This window comes from Pempheris klunzingeri, chromosome 4 (genome assembly GCF_042242105.1).
Source record: "Pempheris klunzingeri isolate RE-2024b chromosome 4, fPemKlu1.hap1, whole genome shotgun sequence".
NCBI lineage: Eukaryota > Metazoa > Chordata > Actinopteri > Acropomatiformes > Pempheridae > Pempheris > Pempheris klunzingeri.
Window position 1 is genome coordinate 16,590,295 of NC_092015.1, and position 20,859 is coordinate 16,611,153.

Consider the following 20,859-nt stretch of genomic DNA (forward strand, 5'->3'; position numbering starts at 1 on the left):
AGCACAGGCGCACATTTCCACACAGCAGGAGGAGTCAAATGGAAGAAAGATTTTGTTAAACAGATTATCTTTAAGGGGTCGGAGGAGAAATGAGGAACAAACATAATGTCACAGCAGAAGTGTGCCAGGACCTGACAGTGGTGGGCTTGTCAGTGAGGGTGGTTAGCAGTGCCTTCTGCCCTGACCTGTGCCACCACTTTAGACCCAGAGTCACCGACACATACGCGCCTCCACATGAGCAACTGAGTGTTTTCCTCACATCGCCTACACCAACACCAAATGAAAGTGCTAGAAATAATGGCGAATAACATTTTTTTGAGGAAAATCACCCCCTTTGGAAAGCACCCCTTCTGTAAGAAAACAGTGTCAGCCATTAAACTTCATACACACACAAATGTGCCCACCCTCCTATCAAACCTCAATACTTTGATGGTAGCGAACCAACGTGCTTTCATAGCACCAAGTATCCAAAAATAATTGAGTCCATCTTTGTTTTATGAATAAAAGACTTTAAAAAGTCACGCTCAGGGAACAATGATACTCTTTGGAGTGTAGCATCCTAAGAAACATCAACAAAATCCAAGGCACTCCACCTTCCTCAGTGTAATAAATTAATATTTCATTGCTGACACCAACTTGTTTTGGCTTAAAGCCTTTGTCACACTGAAAGTTGGTACCGAATCGGATTTGTACTCCTCATTACTTTCTCTTTAATCCAACAGTCTTTGATTTTAAAATCAAAATTTTAACGATAACTTGGCAGGGAATGCATTCAGATCTCTCTGTTACAAGAATATAAGATTAAAAAAAAACCACTGACAAATTGTAAGTGCCTCCACTGTACGCTCTCAGGCAGTGAGGGCAGATATTTGTACCAAATCTGAAAATGATGCACCAGCTACATTAATGGCCACTGATCTGTATGTACAGGATGTTGAACGGTGCATTAAGACCCAAATGACCCATCTGAAGTTTTTCTGAGTGAGCAACACTCAAGAAAACTGTAACAGTATATGTAATCAATACAGGTGCTGGTTGTTCCTATTGCTCTGAGCACCGACCACAGAGACTAATAATCACAGTGATGATTATCGATAAGCTCCTAAATTTTGTGACCTGCTCACGAAGCTATCGATCCCAACAACAATACACCACTAACCCCCCCTCCTCCATCCACCAAAAACATGAGGGTGGAAAGCAATAAAGTACCTACAAGCACACGCACACACAGAGGACATAATAAATAGCATCATTTAGGGCTTTAATATCAGGCCAACCCTCTGGGCCATAGCACTTTATAACAGGATCAACACTAACGACACTCACACACACACACACACACACACACACACACATCCCAGCTGAACATTCACACACACAGACACACACACACACACACACACACACACACACTCACTCGCATACACAGGATCCCTTCATTAGGAGTGCTTTAGTTATGCCTATTAGGAGTCCCCTCCTCTTTCCTATTTCCTCCTCCCTCTCTTTCACTGCAGCTGGTGGGAGAGAGCCCCTGCTGGTCTTTGTGCGTGTGCGTGCGTCCTTGTATCTGTATTGTGTGAGCATGTGTGTCTCTTCTGGCCTCCTACCACCTACGGAGCTGTCCATTACCGAGTGCCCCTGGCCACGGGCCTGATGTGGAGCCTGGGGAGAGGCTAGAGAGCCTCCGCAGGTAGTGTGAGGGACTGTGGGCCGAGGAGAGGCCCGAGGGTGGGCCTGGAGACTGTGATGGATGAAGATGTGAGTGGAGGGCTGGCTAAGGCCAAAGGAGCAAACCCACGGCTGGAAGAGTAACATGGACGCACGCAAACACAAGGGAAATAACAAGGTATATGTACACACAACTTCAAACAAAAAAACACATACATGAAGGAGAGATGATGCACACACACCCAAATTCACACAGATGTCCTGAGGCTGAAGCAGTTTATAAGATTTTTTTTGATGACATAAAAAAAGATGTATAGGAAGCCACAAGGAGCAAACGGATTATAGAAAAAGATTTGAGAAAAAAAAGCTTTGGCAGGATTAATCAGTCACATTAAAAACTTTAAAAAGTCTTCAATTACCACCCATTCACACAGAATCACACATGCACATGGACAGTAATGTGTCTGTGACTGGGAGTGTGTGATGTCATGATTGTTATTGGCCGTGATGGTGGCGCCAACCGTGCAACAACCCACCGTCTTTAATGTGATTGTCTTAAAACAAACGTCTCTGCTTTGTGAAATTTCTTACCTTTTTAATTCAAAAATGCGTCTGCAGAACATTTGATCGAGTTAGGTGAAGTGATTTGTTTAAGCGTACAGAGTGCTTACAGACGCAGGGGTGAGACGGGAGGGACAGGCCGTCAGGCAGACACAGATTTGGACGCACCATCCATCATAAACATAAACAAGACATTAATACTACCTTGTGTGTGTGTGTGTGTGTGTGTGATCCAAAAAGTGTGTTTTTAGATTAAAAACAAATCAACCTACGAAGCAACAACTATAAATGTCCCCCGAGTTAAGATCCAAAAAGGCACGTACAAACTTTGACATATCAAAAGGATAAAAGCATACATGAATATATGAATATTTTAATTAATGAAATGGAGGCTTGACTGCACAAACACACACATGCTCTCGTTCACATACACACTCACAAAGACACACACATCCTGTGGTGGTGGAGTTACCCCAAGGGCATGTTCTGTGTGGAGGTCACAGTTCAACTAGGCCGAGCTTGTTTAAGAGCTGCTCGCCTGGAAATTGAGGGGGTATTCTGCCCCAAGGGTCTATAAGTGTGTGTGTGTGTGTGTGTGTGTGGAGCTGAGTCAACGACAGGTGCGAGTGTAATAGGCACAAATAGAGAGGGGGTAGGAACAAGTGATCAATTTCAAATGAGCTTTGTTATGCTGTTTATATTACTCGGGGGGTGGAGGAGTTAAGATGATGATACATGGGAAGGTTTTTAAAACTGATGGAGACGACACTGACTCCAGCTCTCAGGGCAGACTGACACATTTAGTTTGGATAGCAAAGTTTAAGGTAAGGAGCCTCTAGAATTAGTTACTAGTTTCCTCGAATTAATACATTGCACAGCAGAAGAAGTAATTTTTGTGCATTAATGAACAACACAGAAACACTGTAGTGTATATCTATGCATCTATGCAAAATCAGAAAAAAAAAAAATTTTACTTACACACTTAAATCTAACAGTTCAAAACAACAAACTAACATAAGGGATTGAAAACATAACCTCCTTATTAAATATGCAAAGTATCTGTAAATTAAATACAGATGGGGCATTACCCAGCCTGACAACAGGCAGACATTTTGTTCAACAGTGGGGACTTTTTCCATCCAGTGGACAATATAATTGAGTTCAGTCAGTTTGTTTCAGACTGACAGACTTCAGGTGGCATTTTTTTTGGCATTTTCCCTCTAAGGGATGGACTTGGTTCATCAAAGCAAGGGGGAAAAAAAGTTCGAGGTAGTCGATATGCAGTACCTCAATAGAATAAAATAAAATATGGAATGCAAATGTGAGCCATAACAATGTCGAGAAAATGTAATCTTATTTTCATGCACCGGCTAAAGCTTTTTACTGCTGCATGTTAGAGAATTAACACCACCATGATGCAAGTTGTTACGCATAATGAACATCTAATGGTCAATGCGTAGATATCTTGACCCTCAGAGGTCCCTCGTGGACTCTAAAGTGGGATTAGGGACGAGTTTAGGGTGCACGGGGTGTGACGTACCAGCATCCAGCATCATGCGGACAGTGCGAGGGTCATCAGCCAGTGTGGCGTAGTGAAGCGCTGTGCAACCTCGAAAGCCGGCCCTGCTGCTGAGCCTGCTGCTGAATTCATCCTCTCTGGACACGAGGACTGTAGGGAGGGAGAGAGAGCGCAAAACGTGGAGACACAAGATTAGAACAAACAACTGCAACAAACAGCCTGCTGGGAACATGGTTCATTTGAACGGTTTTTATTCAAACAATTAAAAAAAAAAAAAGGGGGTCTTTTAATGAGTTTGGACTCAAAATAGATTTGACAAAATACAGTAAACCCTGAAAAATGGAAACACAGTCAGCTTGACGCCAGTCTGAGATGAATCGTTGTGGAGCTGAACAGATGAGTGTGATGAATTAACAAGCAACTTTAACTGGAAATGTTGGGTCCTTTAAATCTAGAAGAACTTTCTTTAATCTATTCACATGCAGGGCTCCAGAGAGCGTGACAATGATTACGCTGCAGACTACAAAATTGTCTTTCCTGTTTCCAGTTTTAGAGGAGTTGTTCATTTTCACAGATTTAAGCTCAACTGTCTGACGTGATAGGAATAATGCGAGTTGTGTTTTAGGGTCTCCTTTGCTGTGCTCCTGACTAATAATACAGATAGTCTATCATTCTCTCCTTACGTCTCTTTTTTCATAAGAGCACTCATCTCGTGCCGCTCCTCCATCATCCATTTTTATTTTTTCCGCCTCCTTCCTCTCCTCCTCGGTATCCATCAATTCCTTTCATCACTTGCACCCTCTTCCTCACTCCCTCCCTCTATCCCAATAACTTTGTCTCATCCATTTCCTGACTTCCTCTCCCTCCCTTATCATCCCATTTCCTTCAATCCCTCCCTCCCTCTATCACCCCTCCAAACATCCACATCTTCTTCCTGCTCCTCCATCTTTAACCACTCCCTCACTCCATCCATTGCTGCTCCCTACCTTCTTCCCTCCCCCTCGCCTTCTGTCACTGCCTTCCTTCTTTTATTTTTCCTTCGTTCATCAGTCTTTCCCTTCCTCTATCCATCCCTCTTTCTCTCTATCTCTTTGGCAGTCTCTCTCTGCAGTGTGTGTGTGTGTGTGTGTGTGTGTGTGTGTGTGTGTGTGTGTGTCTGTGTGTGTGTGTGAGAGAGAGAGACAGGGCAGGATAATCATAGCTAACCCAATAAAGCGTCGCACAGGCCCCCTTAGCCCATCCATCAGCGTGCGTCTGGGAAACGCTTCCCCACGCTACGCCGGCCCCACGTGGACCCAAACCTGACAGCCATATAAATGTCTGCAATATACATATCCCATATAAATATGTCTGAGAAACCCAACACAGACTGCAGGGGGGTAAAGTGTGTGTGTGTGTATGTGTGTGAGTGCGTGCCTGTGCCATCTTGTTAATGTGTGACTGTGCGTGCAGCTTGGGAAAAAAACAAATAAAACACAAACTACTTGTCACAGAACATATAAAATAAATAATACGGAATAAATGAAACATGTACATATATGCAAATCTTTATGCAAATTAGAATGTCTCATAATATCTGGTTCAATACTTGGGATTCATATGTGTAATATAGCAAACACACAAAGACACATGTGACAGATGAACACACTAGTCAAAGTGTTTGTTTTTTCCTTTTTCACCTTCCAGTGAGTGGATGCCTTTCTCCCGTGACGTGTCGTAAACGTTGTTGAAGTGATCTCCGGCGTTTGGGTCAGCGCCGGCTTCGAGCAGAACCTTCACTACACTGGAAAACAACACAAGATACATGTCATGATCCTGCCTGGTGTCATATGAATGCACAGACAAGCCTTTCCACGGTAATTTACCACCACCGCTTAAATATATAATCACGTTTATGGGTCTTCTATCACAATATATGTACATTAACAACACAAGATTTTCAGGGAATTCAATTAAGAAACAGGTTATAGATTAAGCATCTGATGGTGTCCTGATTGGTGAGTCAAGTGAATTAGAATTAGATACAAATTAAACAGAGATATATGGCTCTTCTTCACATTTATGCTAAAATATTACAATACAATATTGTTATAAAGCAGTCCTTTCATTTACAACAGTGGTCACAATGGCCTAATCCACCCACCGATAATTAAGAGATAGCTACTTTGGTATAAATATTTATCATGTCACGATATACACTCCCCTCCAAAAGTATTGGAACAGTGAGGCCAGTTCCTTTATTTTTGCTGTAGACTGAAAACATTTGGGTTTGACATCAAAAGATGAATATGAGACAAGAGATCAACATTTCAGCTTTTATTTCCAGGTATTTACATCTGGATCTGATACATAACTTAGAAGATAACATTATTTGTAACGGAACACCAAATTTTTTGGCGAGCAAAAGTATTGGAACAGATAGACTTAAAATACATTAACGTGAAAAGACTTAATATTTAGTTGCAAATCCTTTGCTTGCAATAACTTCATCAAGCCTGTGACCCATTGACATCACCAAACTTTTGCATTCTGCTTTTGTGATGCTTTTCCAGGCTTTCACCGCAGCCTCTTTCAGTTGTGGTTTGTTTTGGGGGGTTTCTCCCTTCAGTCTGCTCTTTAGCAGGTAAAATGCTCTACAGGGTTGAAGTCTGGAGATTGACTTGGCCAGTCTAAAACCTCCCACTTCTTGCCCCTGATGAACTCCTGTGTAGTTTTGGCAGTGTGTTTTGAGTCATTACCTTGCTGCACCATGAAGGATCTCCCAATCAGTTTGGTTGCATCTTTCTTTAAATTGGCAGACAAAATGTTTCTGTAGACTTCTGAGTTCATTTTGCTGCTGCCATCATGTGTTACATCATCAATGAAGATGAATGAGCCCATCCCAGAAGAAGCCATGCAAGCCCAAGCCATGACATGACCTCCACTGTGTTTCACAGATGAGCTTGTATGTTTGGGATCATGAGCAGATCCTCTCTTTCTCCAAACTTTAGCCTTTCCATCACTTTGGTAAAGGTTCATCTTTGTCTCATCAGTCCATAAAACTTTGTCCCAGAATTTTTAAGCTTGTCTCTGGAGTTTTTGGCAAATCCCAGCCTGGCCTTCCTATTCTTCTTCTTGCTAATGAGTGGTTTGCATCTTCTGGTGTGGCCTCTGTACTTTTGTTCATGAAGTCTTCTGCGTACAGTAGACTGTGACACCTTCTCTCCTGCTCTCTGGAGGTTGATGCTGATGTCAACAGTTGTTTTAGGGTCTTTCTTTACAGCTCTCACAATGTTTCTGTCATCAACTGCTGCTGTTTTTCTTGGTCTACCCGTTCGACGTCTGTTACTTAGTACACCAGTGGTTTCTTTCTTCTTCAGGACATTCCAAATGGTTGTACTGGCTATGGTCAATGTTTGTGCAATGACTCTGATTGATTTTCCATCGTCTGTCAGCTTCACAATTGCTTGTTTTTCACCCATGGACAGCTCTCTGGTTTTCTTGTTGGTTACCCTCTAACTAAAATGCAGTCTGCACAGGCAAAACCCAAATCTGAAACTGAACGTAGACATTCAGCGCTATTTATTGTTTGAATAATCAATGTAACAGGACACACCAGGGCAACAAAACACACCTGCCAGTCACATGTTCCAATACTTTTGCTCACATGAAAAATGGGTGGGTTCAAACAAAAGGTGCTAACTTCTAAGTTGTGTATCAGATCCAGATGTAAATACCTGGAAATAAAAGCTGAAATGTTGATCTCTTGTCTCATATTCATCTTTTGATGTCAAACCCAAATGTTTTCAGTCTACAGCAAAAATAAAGGAATTGGCCTCACTGTTCCAATACTTTTGGAGGGGAGTGTATGTTGTCAAACTGCCCAACCCCAATCAGGTCTCTCTGTTTCCTAAAATCACAGGCGACATTATGTCCCACAGCATCTGAATATGTAGTCAGGCAACAGGAAGTGGGATGCAGACTGGACTTGGAGGACTTGCATTATAACCATGACCCTTCAACAAAGTTTCCCCTCCACACAGCTTGAAAACAAACACGCTGTACACAGACGCAGATGCAACAATCTAATTCCTCAGTAGACAATGTCTCTTTCACCAGATTTACTGCCATTTCTCGCCTGTCCCTCTGGGGTGGATACACTCCGATGGCCGCTTCCCTCCTTCTCTCTTTCACTACACACTGCTTCGTAACATGTACATATGTGCACATGGAAAGGGCAAGGGTCGGGCCTGTTTCCGGCGCTGTTGGGGGGGGTCTGTCTGTGTGTAGCCCTTCATTGGAGCGTACCGCCTTATAGAACAAACATGAGTACCTCGGCAACACCACTCACTGTGAAACCAACGGACATTCCAGGTACCGTCTCTCCGTCGACAGAACATACTCACACACACACACACACACACACGCTTTACATTTACCACCATGAACGTGAGCAATGGCTTTGACATTGAGACGCAGACATGCACACGAACGCACAAAAAACTAGTCAGCTAGTCTGTGGCGACTCAGAGAGAACAAGGACCGAAGTAGTGGCCGAAACATGAACCCTGCCAGTGAGCTGCTGGCTGTCATTAAACCTGTGACTATGTAATGTAGCCTGGGAGGGAGTGATGGATCATTTTCAGCTAAATGGTTATGGCAGGGGCCTGAGAGGGCTTAAATGGAGCAAATGAGCACTCGTAGGAGGATGAGGTGGACTCCTATTTTAGGGCAACAACACTAGACCACAGAACTGCAGCTTCCCTTTAGGCTTCAGGAGAGCTTGTTGTCTTAAAGATGCCTATTGACAGCAGATATGACGTCAGAAAAGATACAGATAGAGTAGCTTTTGTGAGTCAACTCTGATGTTACATCACAAAGTCAATTTAAAAAGGTGAGGCAAAAATATAAAACAAGCATCCCTTTTTTTACACTACAGATTACCCTGAAATTTTATTAGATAACTTTCACTATAAAATGTTTATCAGAAAATAGTATTCTCTCCATTGTAATTTCCCAAAGCCAAGGTGACATATTCAAATCCTTTGTTTCATCTAACCAACAGTCTGTCCGAGAACATCTGATCTGCTGTTAGATGTTATGAAGAAAAGGCATCAAATCTTCACATTTGAGAAGCTGGAACCAGTAAATATTTGCGATTTTAACAACAACAACAAAAAAATCACTGAAACAGTGAGTGGATTATAAAAAATAGTTGATGACTAATTCATCAAATAACCGACGTCTGTCTGGAACTAGTGCAGGATCCAAAACCACAGTACAGTACACCATTCAAACTAATCACTCCTGTATCACTAAAACTAAAGAAAAACCACAATAGGAATGAGACTAATTTTCCCTTCATCTCCATTAATGTAACTTAAGCCTGGGCAGACTTCGGTAGTTTGTGCCGTCAGTGCAGAACATGTGTGTTCCTGTGAGAGAGCGAGGCTGAGAACGGCCCGGCCAGGTCTTTGTGTCTGACCTTGCTGAGGGGGTATAAAGGACTATCGGGGGGTCCCCTTTTGTTACTGTATCACAGTGGTTGGTGGGTGGGTGGGGGCAGAGGGGGGGCCGTGACCCACAGAGGGCTCTCCTCTCACCCTTGCAAGCACTTCTACAAACACATCGATGCATCCTCCGAGACACGCACAGACACACACAAACTCAAACTATGGTTTGGTCACACGAGGCTGGGCAGGACTGTGTGAAGAAATGAGATGGTGTGAAAAGGGTTAATGGCATTGGAAAGGTAAACATGAAGGGATAAAGAGAGGAAAACAGCGCGGAGGAGGAGGAGAAGGAGGAGGAGTGGATGAAAGGATGGAAGTGCAACTAAAAAGATGAAAGAGAGGGAGATTTAATTATACAGGATAGTGGGAAAACTAATGAGCTTTTGAAAACAGTTTATAGTTTTACTAATCAACTGATGATCAAGTGGCTAACTTTATTTGGGACATTTAGGAAGAGAGTCACAGCACTAATTTGAGGCCAAACTGAAGGCATGCAGAGGTTAATTAGGTTAAACTCCCATTTTAAAGGACTGGGCCAAAAGTTAAAATTACAGACTTCCCAATGCAATCTTATAAGTACCACAACAAAGTTATTTGTAAGTTACAAGATTATTTTACTTCATTGCTAAACTAAGACAAAAACTGTGTTTGTTAAATACAAAGAGGTTATCTAGCTGCTGATTTAACACCCTTGTGTACAGCTTTTTTTTGCCAGTTTTGTGTCTGTGGTCTTGATCCTCTCTGGCACAAAACATGACAGGAAATATAGTCAGCGTTTTGATGAACTGGAACATTCTCAAATTAATCTCTTCCTCTGCCCACACGCTTGCTCATCTTTGATTAAAAATCTTTGCAATTTTTTCCTCTGGTCCAGATATTCAAACCATCATTTGAACAGCTACAGTTGGTACCAAAATCACATCAATGTAATTTAGAACAGATGCCTTAAACTAGGACGAGTTAAAGGACGTTCTCCACGTTAAACCACCATCAAGCTCTTGTATCAAAAGCTTGAAATAATGACCACTGTTCACCACACGAGGAGGTGCTGAGGCCGGTGGATTTAACCTTCCAGCTCGCGCTGCGGTTTGCCAGCAGGTGACTGGTGTCACTGCTTGGGGCTGGTGTTGGTTTCTCATCCTTGCCCTGGAGGGAAGACAGGAAACAGACACTTCCGTCTCTCCTGTGCTATAATAGACACCCGAGCCGAACTGACCATCCATGTCTCTGACCACCTGGCCCAGATGTTGGACCTCACTTGACCTCACCTCACCCGGGGTCAGATAGATGCCAGGAAGAGAAGTTCACTGCTCCTAGTTACTTTCTTTTTTATTTCAGGCAATTCACCTGATTGCTCAAAATGTAGTTTTAATATGTATACTGTGCACTTTTAAGACGAGATTGAGATGGAAATATTTTAGAAATATCCTCTCCAGTGTTTTCCCATATCCAAATGAAAGAATCATGGGTGTATGGTAATCAGGTAGTCTGTACAACATTATTAAGTGCATTTCTTTGTCTTCAAAGTATGAAATGTAGCCAACTGAACAAAAGCAGCTTGTACAACTGTGACTAGAAGTTTGCAAAGACTGACGTCCATTTAAGCATTTAACCCTGTCACTTCTCTGTTGAACTGGCTGTGCAAAGTGAAGTTCATGTTCAAAAATGAGATAAGAATGAATAAAAATGAGATAAAATAATAAATATTATCATTTCAAGTATTGCATTCTTAAGAAAATTACTGCTTGGTAGAAAACTTTGTACACGTGGAAAATCATTACATGAAAACCCATTAATGTGCCGCAGGGTAGAAAACCCTTGAAGTTGTTGTTTATTATAGTATCAGTGAGGGAATATTGTTTTTGTGTACATGTGAGAAACAATATACCACATAAGGCGACTGATTCTGTCACTATACCAGACTGCTTACTTTCCCTGTCGTGCTCTATTGTTACCAAATGATGATAATATTTCACTGGGAGCTCTCTGGTGATTTTCGCCACCATTCAATCCAGCTAATCCCGGTCGCAAACCCATAATCCCACTCCACATCACTCCCTCTGCACATCTAAACTATTCTCTTCTCTCTTTCCCAACGAGCCACTCATCCTCTCATTCCACCATCCCTCCGCTTCCCCTCGTTTCATCCCCCTTCCTCCCATTGAGTCACTCGGCCGACAGGTCGGAACGGTCAACAGGCGTTACACTCGGATGGATGCTCATTGTGCACGTGAATGCAGCGAGGAAGGGATGGAGGGAGAGAAAGAGAGATGGAGATGTGTATTGTGTGTTAAAGAGTGCAAACAGTGGGCCGGACCCTTCGCCTCCCCGATTTAGCCCCACATCAAAGCTAAGCAAACACACGCCCCCTGAAGTCTCACCCTTAATTCTTACACACACCCCTCTACTCCACCCCTGATTCTCTCACACAGCCGCACCCCGACCCCTGAACATGAGGGAGGCGGCCCGGTGGGCGCTACACCTAGAAACAGTTTCCTCTGAAATGGCACTGTGGCAAAATCCTCCGTCCCTTGAAACACAGTTATCACCTCTGGTCCAGGAGAATATAAATGCAGTGTGAGGGAGGGGTGAAGTAATTCAACAATAAGAACCATGCTGACATTCTAGCTACGGGCTAAACCTTGTTCATGAGTAATGCTCCCTGTGTTTTCACTTAACGGCTGCAAATAAAGTTGTGTGCGACTGAGTAATAGGCAGTTGGCCTGTAAGATATTCTGTATGAACTCCTCTTGCCTGTGCCTGTTTGTGTATGTGTATGTTTGTGCATTCTCACATGCCTCATCACTTGTGTGTGCAAGATGTTTTGTGAGTGGATATGAGCGTGTGAGAGAGAGACACGTGTGACTGATGTGTGTGAACCGATGTTCTGTCTTCCCTGCAGCAGTGACGGCTCACTGGGGGGTTGGAGGACGGGATTAAACACAGAGGAGTGTCACTGCCTCGCTGAGTTATAGCACTCATAACACACACACACACACACACACACACACACACACACACACACACACACCACAGTGCAGTGACACACAGACAAACAGTGTGTACAGATACACATGCAACCAAAAACACATTACATACATCATTATGTTACGCATCAACAATCAGCCAGCACACGTCACGTAAAGACGTACTGGAGCACAACATCAGCACACAGTGAAATAATCAAAGCATATTATTTTAGTATTCGTCTCTGAGGATGAGTTACAGACCAGACAGTGAGAAGAAGAGAGCGCAACTAACAATTAAGGTCACAAATGATCAATCTTACAATCATTTTGGGGATTTAGTGATTACTGGCTATAAAATGGCTCATCAGTAAATCCAAAGACATTTGATTAACCATGAAGTGCTTTAACACTTAAGTAACTTTATATATTTTTAAGTATTTGAACACATTAATATAAAATGCAGAAAACCAACAATCTAAACTTTGAAATTACCCCAACTGATACGCTCTTAAAATTTCAGACCACCAAACCTTTATATTGCTAAAAGTAATAAAATCAAACGTTGTGGCAAACTGTAATCCGTCACAATCACACTCAATTCTAAACTTAAACAGTCAAGTCTGAGTCACTTTAGCTGCATTCAATCAAACTATTTTACAATCTTGAGGAAGGAGCAGCTGTGACCCAGAATTTTAAAGTGAGCTCATTTTCAGCTATTTTCATATTCAAATTTCACATTAAGCTTCTCACGGACACATGAGGCGCATGAACAAAAAAAGTGACCACACAGTCCTGATGGGGGAAAAAAAAAAAAAAAAAGCCCTGTAAATTGGATTTGGCCCGGCCTTAACCTCGGCCCCTCTCTGTGTTGTGTGTGTTCTGGGGGCCAGCAGGCTAATTTAATTTGTTGGACAGAGAGATGGGGGAACGGGTAAAGACCGTCTGTTAGTCTGAAAGTCGCACTTTGCACTTCTGAAGGCCTACTGTAACAACTAGAGCAGGGACACGGATGACATATGCTCACACGCTAACTCGTGCAGACAGCTGTGTGATGCCAAAATACTACATCACTGTTGCACACGCTGGCCGGGGAGGGCATCTCAGCACTGGAAAACACAGGATTTGTCCAGTGGGTTTTAGCGGGGTGAAACACACACACACACACAGACCTGTGCTGTCGGTTCATGGCAGCCACCATGAGAGCGGTCCAACCTAGACGGTGGCGATGGTTTGGGTCGACTCCCTCTTTTAACAGCCTGAGGGGAAAAAGAAACATCGAGTGGTTGTAATTTGGCATCAATACATAGCGGAGTGGTGTTTGTGAGAATTAAGGATGTTAGAATTAAGATTTGCTCATTCTTAAGAGGGAAAGAACGCAACATGAAAATGCACAAATGTCTCGGCAACAAGAGATAAGGCAGGTGAGCAGCTTGTGTGACTGATTCAAAGACCTGCCTCGTTAGACACACCAGCATGAGACCATCGTATCTTTGTCTTTATCTGAAGCCACACACTTGCTCCTTGACCAGTTAATGTGTCTGTGCATGTAAGCCAGGTGTGTGTTGAGTTTTCTGCCTGAGGGTATGACATCAGGTACTGAAGTGGCTCAGTCTTTATAAATGAGTGTGTGTGTGTGTGTGTGTGTGTGTGTAAGTGATCTGTCTGTCGTCTCTGGTGCTGAGCAGGCAGACAGTATGTGTGTTTACAGTCAACACAGTGGCCTCTGTCTAGTCTGCACTCAACTCGGACGCTCTATGGCTCTGTTCTCACTGCCTGGTCTGCATGCAGCATCGGGGTTTGGGCTGAGAAAATGGCTCATCACTCCAGCTACATCCGAGCTTTTCAGGGTGCAGCATCTGTTTCACTTCAGTCTGACAGAGCAGCTCTCACTACTTTGATTTGACCAGAAAGTTAAGTTAAAGAGAAGACACTGTGGGAAGTCGGGGCTTTTGACTTTCACCAAACAAACGGATGGCAGATTGGATGGAAAAGTACTGTAGATGAGCTATGCCTGTGACATTATGAACAGAATAGCATTTCAGCCAATTTTTGGTTAAATTTTCTGTAGATCATAAGTTTGACCGACGTATCTGGCAATTAGGGCAGCCATTAACGATTATTTTCATTGTCGATTAATTTGTTGATTCTTTTCTCAATTTATTGATTCGTTGTTTGGTCAATAAAATGTCAGACCTGAAAATATTCAGATTTAAGAAGCTGGAATTTGAGAATTTTGCCTTTTTTCCATAAAAAAATACTCAAGCTGATTAATCGATTATCAAAATGGTTGACTATTAATTAAATAGATGACAACTAATCGATTAATTGATGCAGCTCTACTGGCAAACCTGCCCTTTAATGAGACATGGATATTCTTCGCGCCATGTTTCCTTCCAATGTGGCAGAGAAAGATAACGGAGCATCAAGCAAATCTGTAAAACCTACAATGAAATCAGATCTTAAGAATGGATTTACCGACCTAAAAATATGTCTTTAATGTGGGTTTTACTGGGAGACAAAATGCTGTTTCACAAGCCAGGCTGCAATAACAGTGAACAGGGGATATTAACTATTTTAACCAATAACACTTTCAAATCTAGAAATAATGAATATAAGCCCAAAAATGTGAACTAATAGCAGCTTCCATTCCTGTAATTTCAGCACTGTTCTCAGCCTGTACAAGCCCTTAGCGATGGAACCTGCTTTTTAACGATCAAACCTGGGCCTCCTGACAGCACATCATCTCAAGATTATATAAAACGTTTCACCACCACAGTTGTGGTACAACTGCTTTTATAAAGCCTGTGTGAAAACGAGACCTCTATCCTCTCAGCACACACACCCTGACACTCGACCACTTCTATAAACTAAACCAGAGCACTTAACACATCTGTGATCTGCTGTCTCACTGCACTCTCACCTGCACCATCTGCCGCACGGGCGCAGGTAACCCAAGCCAGCAAATGGAGACACACATGGATACACACATGCACGCTGCACTCAAACACACCGATGCCAACATCCAGAGGCCCACTGTACACATACAAGCACAGATTTAACATACACTAACATGCTCCAACCAGCCGCCAATAGGAAGAGCAATATGTTTGACCATATTTATACACGACCAAAGGTATTAATATGCTGCTTGGCACATTGCGGGTCCTTTATTATTTTACTGTTACAAGCAAACAAATCACTGTCATGAGCGTGTGCTTGCATGACTGACTTCAGCGTGAACACTTGTGTCTGTTTTTATAGTCAATCAAGATTTGAAATGCAATATTCAACAGAACAGATCAACCACAAAGTGCTATAAGGCCTGTTTAGAACACACACACACACACACACACACACTCTAGGCATAAACCTTTCTGGTCGGCTCTGGCTGACTGTCTCTGAATGTGAAGGGAAATATCAGGGACCATGTTTGAGTTTAAGATCGGCCTCAGATTGCATTTTAGTTTGTGAGTTAGAAAAGATAATAAATAAGGGAAATGCAATTTGAGAGGGAAAAAAATATTGAAAATCTTGAAATCAGAGGCAGGAAAAAATTAGTCACACTGTTGAGATTAAGCTCTGAGTGGCCAACAGTTAATATCCATCCTCCTCCTCCTCCTTTACACACACAGGTGATCCTCTTCTTCCACCTGGTGGTTACTGGTGGCACTACAACAACAGATGACCCTGGCTGTTGTACAAACTGGCCTCAGCAGATTATCTGAGACGTGAACGACACTAAAGAGCAGAAGATGGTGGATAATGTACAAGAAAAAAGAAAGAAGAAAGAAAGAAAGAAAAAAATAGAGATAAGATGACATCCTCTCTGACAAATAAAGGTAGTGTTTGCTTTTCTCTGTCATAATGACTGGACTATACAACTGCCATGGTGATGCTTTGTTAACAAGTACAGCACCCTTATTACACTAGTCTCCTTGGGTCACTTGGCTCACAATGGAAAGAGGCAGGGATGCTTCTCCATGCTGCTTGCTGGGTGTAGTACTACACACAGGTCCGTGAAATACATATATAACATATTTAGCAAAACAGTAGGCAGACATTACAAGAAAGGGGTCAGTGGAATGTTTATTGATTACGACTGTGTGAGTGTGTGTGTTTATGAGAGATACCTGGCCACATCTTGATCGTTATTGGTCCTCGCTGCCTCCAGAAGAGCATCACCTTGTTATTGCAAAGTCAGAAACAGACACAGAAAACATTAGATGTGGAAAACTTGAGTACATATTAGCTCATCAGGTGTGTGCCAATACTGCTTCGATATGACTTTACTCACCACTATGACACTACTTATTTACAATGTAATATATATATATATATATATATATATATATACACACACACACACACACACACACACACACACACACACACACACACACACACCTAATTGGTCACTGACTTATTACTAGCAGACAGACACACCTTTGTTATCAGAATCCTTCTTCAGGCAAAAGGCCACTGCTGCAGCAGACAGCACACCGGCAGAGGCCACTCCTGCCCGGCCTGCTCCCCCAGCTGTTCCCCGTCCCTCACCCCCGCCGCTCTGCCGGCTCTCCTCCCAGTACTGGTTGTTGTTGCGCCCCCTGCTGGCCAGAGCCGCCCAGGAGCTGCGGCGGTTCTCCAGGTTGGAGAGCCACCTAGGGGCGAGGTGGTGGTACTGCACCGAGGGGTTCACACTGGTACCCGCGGTCTCCTCAGCCAGGATCCCCCTTCTCGACACCCGGGATGTGGACACGATGGGGTTGCGGTTTGTCTCCGCCGGTGTGTCACGGATACTCTGGCACGTGGCACCGCTTGCGCTGGTCTGGAGCACGCGGCTGCACGGTGACAGGCTGCGCGACCTTCGCGCAATTAGCCTGGTGGGAACAGACGATAACATGGCGATAAACTCACCGAAAACGGAGCGGCGGGAGAAACCCTCTGTCTGGCGGTGATGGCAGAGGGAAACGGAAGCCCTAAAGCCCAGGGACAGCGCGTTAACAGCGACGTTACAGCTGTTATATCTTAATTTACAGGCGGCGAGCTGCTAGTTACCAAAGAGACGACAACAACCGCTACGCCTCATCGTAGCCTGGATGTCACTAGAACGTGCGTTGCATCATGGGAAATGTAGTTTTACTGTAAAACGCCTGCGCCAATGGTTACTTTTGAAGTGTCTGGCCCTAAATACTTCAAATTCATTGGATAGCTATCCTGTATTTGATTAATCGGTACAATATAGAGCAGCGTAGCGCAGAGTTGTTCTAGTTTAGTCTGGTCCTTTCCCACACAGAAATTTGATGACACAAGCTGATGTTTTGTAGTCGTCTTACTGGTGCTTCATCATGGCCGCCAGATGGCATCAGTGTGATTCACAAGCTGCACAGTGCACAGGCCATTGCAGGCAAATGTCATCATCTTCCTCAAACACCGCCTTTAGTTTCGGACATTTCGACAACAATGTCTGGGTGGTCATTGTCATTTAATCAGAAGCATGACTCACTGATAGACACCAGTAAGAAATATTATTTAACGTTTGCAGATTAAGACTTGCATGTAGATATTTCAACACTATATTACAATCACATGCTGTCAGGGAAAACTGGGGTAGCTTAAATAGGTTTGTTTCCATAATGGGACACAGACTGAGGCTCATGTTGAAGCTCAATCAGAAATATTGTACTTTCATTGCAATGTAAGAGTCTCAGAGTTCATTTTTAATGTAAAGAGGGGAAAAGGAGATCAGTGCATGTGTCAGTCTTGAAGACAATGTAGGGCTTACTGCACATGGGGCTTTTCTCCCCAACACATGTAAGGCCTTTTTAGTGATGTGTTTTTGTTTTGCTCATGATCTGATCTGTTGTGACTGCAAAAGAGGGAACAGAGGATGAGCAGGTCTTGTATGAGGGAGAACAGAAGAACCACACACACACACACACACACACACACACAGTTGTCTAAGGCAGAGCTGTGCTAAGTTGAGAGGAGGCGTTGGTGAATGTATTACTTCCTGCATAAGGAAACCAAGCTTGATATGCCGGATGAAAATATATCAGCTCATTATTGAGATCGCAGTGAAACTGCATTTTGGGAGCATCCCGCTTCCTTAGATTTATGTAAATTTTTCCTTTTAAAATGTGATCGTGCAGCAGAAAATAATGCAGACAGATGTCATTTTTAAAAGCAGTGTTACATCAGTTAAGAGAAGACAGATGGGACAGACATCTTATGGTTTTTGGCATTGTCATCTACACCTACTACTTGCATGTGTTGAGGTTATTTCTAAAGATAGTTTTCCCTCAATAATGTGAAAAAGTAATTTTTTTTGTGACTGAAATACAATTGAAGGAGAACCGCTGTGACACATAGGCTACAGGACTGGGCCTCAGACAGTAGGCAGTAGGCGTACTGTGCCTCACCAGACATCATAAATCCACTGGCACCTTTACCAGCCATCCTATCTAAAAGCTAAAGGAGCATGTGTGTGTGTGGGCACACCTGACAGTGCGTCCATTCTGCTAAAGTTACCCACACACACCTGTCGATATCTGCTTCTAAAGAAAACTCACTATCACCAATGATTTCAATAACAATGAGATAACATGAAGGCTGATATTTGTATCCTGTGCTTTTCCTGCTGTGTCATATAAATATGTCTGCAGTGACAAAGGTCTGTAGCAGGAGTTTTGTTGTGTTGCAGGGCAGCGCAGTGGTGTTAGTACCATTTTTATCAACCTGTAAAAACACTGGAGAAACTATAAAGCAGCAACTAACATAACTGTATTGAAATAATGTCACAAAAATCAAGATGGGTGTCTTCATATTTTGGATTTGATAGACATGTATGCATGATGGGCACTTGTGCTTTTTTTCTTTTCCTCCCTGTCATAAATCTGTCCATGCTCTGTTCATCCTGGTGAACTCACCTGCAGGAGGTCAGAGGTCAGGGTCAGGGATGGAAAACTTGGAGCTGTTAGCCCACAGAGCTTTTTTCACAGATAGCTCGTTTAGTTTGTCGCTTGGCAGCTCAAAGGCTCACAAAGGTGGATTGAAAAGAAACAACAATATCCAAAAAAACTGTGTTGTTCCTGCACAAAGCAGGTGAGTTCAGCCAGTCGTGAAGTTAAATGATGATAAAGTTATTCTGTGATGTGTCAGGCTATAAAACTTTGGCCACACAGTGCTGGTTAACCGGCAGTACATGAAACATTTCAGCACAGAGAAGAGCTCTGCATGGCCGGTCGTTGTCTTATAACTTTGCACAAACATACACGTCATTCTAAGAAGAAACTGTAAAGCTCACTTCTGCTTATTTGGGCGCTGCGAGAACACTCACAGATCAAAGTGGGTAAATGAGGCCGATAGTGAGCTTGCACACTCCAAGATAAGAGTGATGAAACAGACAGTGACATGACAGACTGAGTGAAAAACAGAGACAGACAAGCGGAGTGAGGGAATATAACAGATATACTCAGTGACAGTGAAATGCTGCATTAAAGGGCATCTGCAGGAGGTTTATTGCTCTCAGAAGTAGCCTTAGTGAGTTTGTACTTTCTGTCACTGACAAATTAGAGAGATACACGTGCACGTAGACAAATGCTGTACACGTCAGCCTACAGGAGCCACGCGCGCCCCCGCTGCTCCGTGAACCACCTAGTTCACCAAAAGGTGCCTGACGCGTGGATGGTGTGGCAGCGCGGGTTGCGTTCAAATACTGTCGGGGATTTGAGTTTAATCAACAAAAAGAGTTTAACAAAGACCTGCAAAGGCGTTGCCATGGTGTTTTAAGTTGTAGGAAAAAGCCTTTTCACCGAATGCAGCTTCTTGCTCATCATTTCATAAAGGGCCGCTTGAAGAGTTTAAAGTGGCCATGGAGACTAGTGGAGCCAAGGTCACTGTGTTGTTCACACTACACCTCCCTGGTGAAAGAAACCCCAGGCCTCTACCGCTTACCTACAAAACTGGGTAGGACATTTTCAGACATTCAAAAACATTTTAGACATGCAAAGTCAGCTGAACTTTCAAAAAGGATCTGAATTACTTCCTAAATTTATTTTACACCTTCATCTGTTAACAACAACAACAACAACAATAATAATAACGATAATAATTAAGAATAAATCATAAATAAATAATAATTATATGGAATTAATAAAAAGAATTCAAATACAACATTTCAGAAGATGAATAGTGCACAAGTGTAAAGCAGAGTGGAAAAAAGAATTTCAGGCTTGTATCAAGAAAATCGTTATCTTATCTTTCTTGTCTTAGAAGTACTCTGAGGACCTGCTTATAAAAACATTGCTCCATTGCGCCACCAGTGGTCAAACACTCCACTGGGTACCTTTAAAATGTGTAGATTAAGTGAAACGAGCAGAGACAGAAACCAGGTTTAAGATGCAGTTTGCATGGAGCCAACAAAAATAACAGACTGTACAGATATGCAGATATGGCATTTGGTGTCATTGTTGCAATGGCCAACTGTTTTCAGTATTTTCTAAAATAGCGTCTTCTAAAGAGGCTATAAAAATAATAATAATAATAATAATAATAATTACATAGCGCATTTTTCCAGCTTTAACTTTACAGAGTACAGGAAACAAACAAACATATACTCCTTAAAAAAGTCCTCTCCAATCAAAAGAAGTTC

General features: G+C 42.8%; 2 protein-coding genes across 2 annotated transcripts in view; both read right to left on the bottom strand.

The window, feature by feature from the left end:
* The window catches only part of clpb (ClpB family mitochondrial disaggregase), a 30,552-nt gene extending 13,233 nt beyond the window's left edge, over positions 1 to 17,319 (bottom strand). The window contains exons 1-5 of the mRNA XM_070829714.1: positions 16,653 to 17,319; positions 16,340 to 16,391; positions 13,379 to 13,465; positions 5,428 to 5,531; positions 3,770 to 3,898 (exon numbers count right to left, since the gene is read on the bottom strand). Of these exons, the coding sequence (XP_070685815.1) occupies positions 3,770 to 3,898; positions 5,428 to 5,531; positions 13,379 to 13,465; positions 16,340 to 16,391; positions 16,653 to 17,109 (829 nt within the window). The 5' untranslated portion in view covers positions 17,110 to 17,319. The remainder of the gene's footprint in view (positions 1 to 3,769; positions 3,899 to 5,427; positions 5,532 to 13,378; positions 13,466 to 16,339; positions 16,392 to 16,652) is intronic.
* The window catches only part of anapc15 (anaphase promoting complex subunit 15), a 256,108-nt gene that overhangs the window by 63,505 nt on the left and 171,744 nt on the right, over positions 1 to 20,859 (bottom strand). The gene's annotated exons all lie outside the window — the stretch shown is intronic.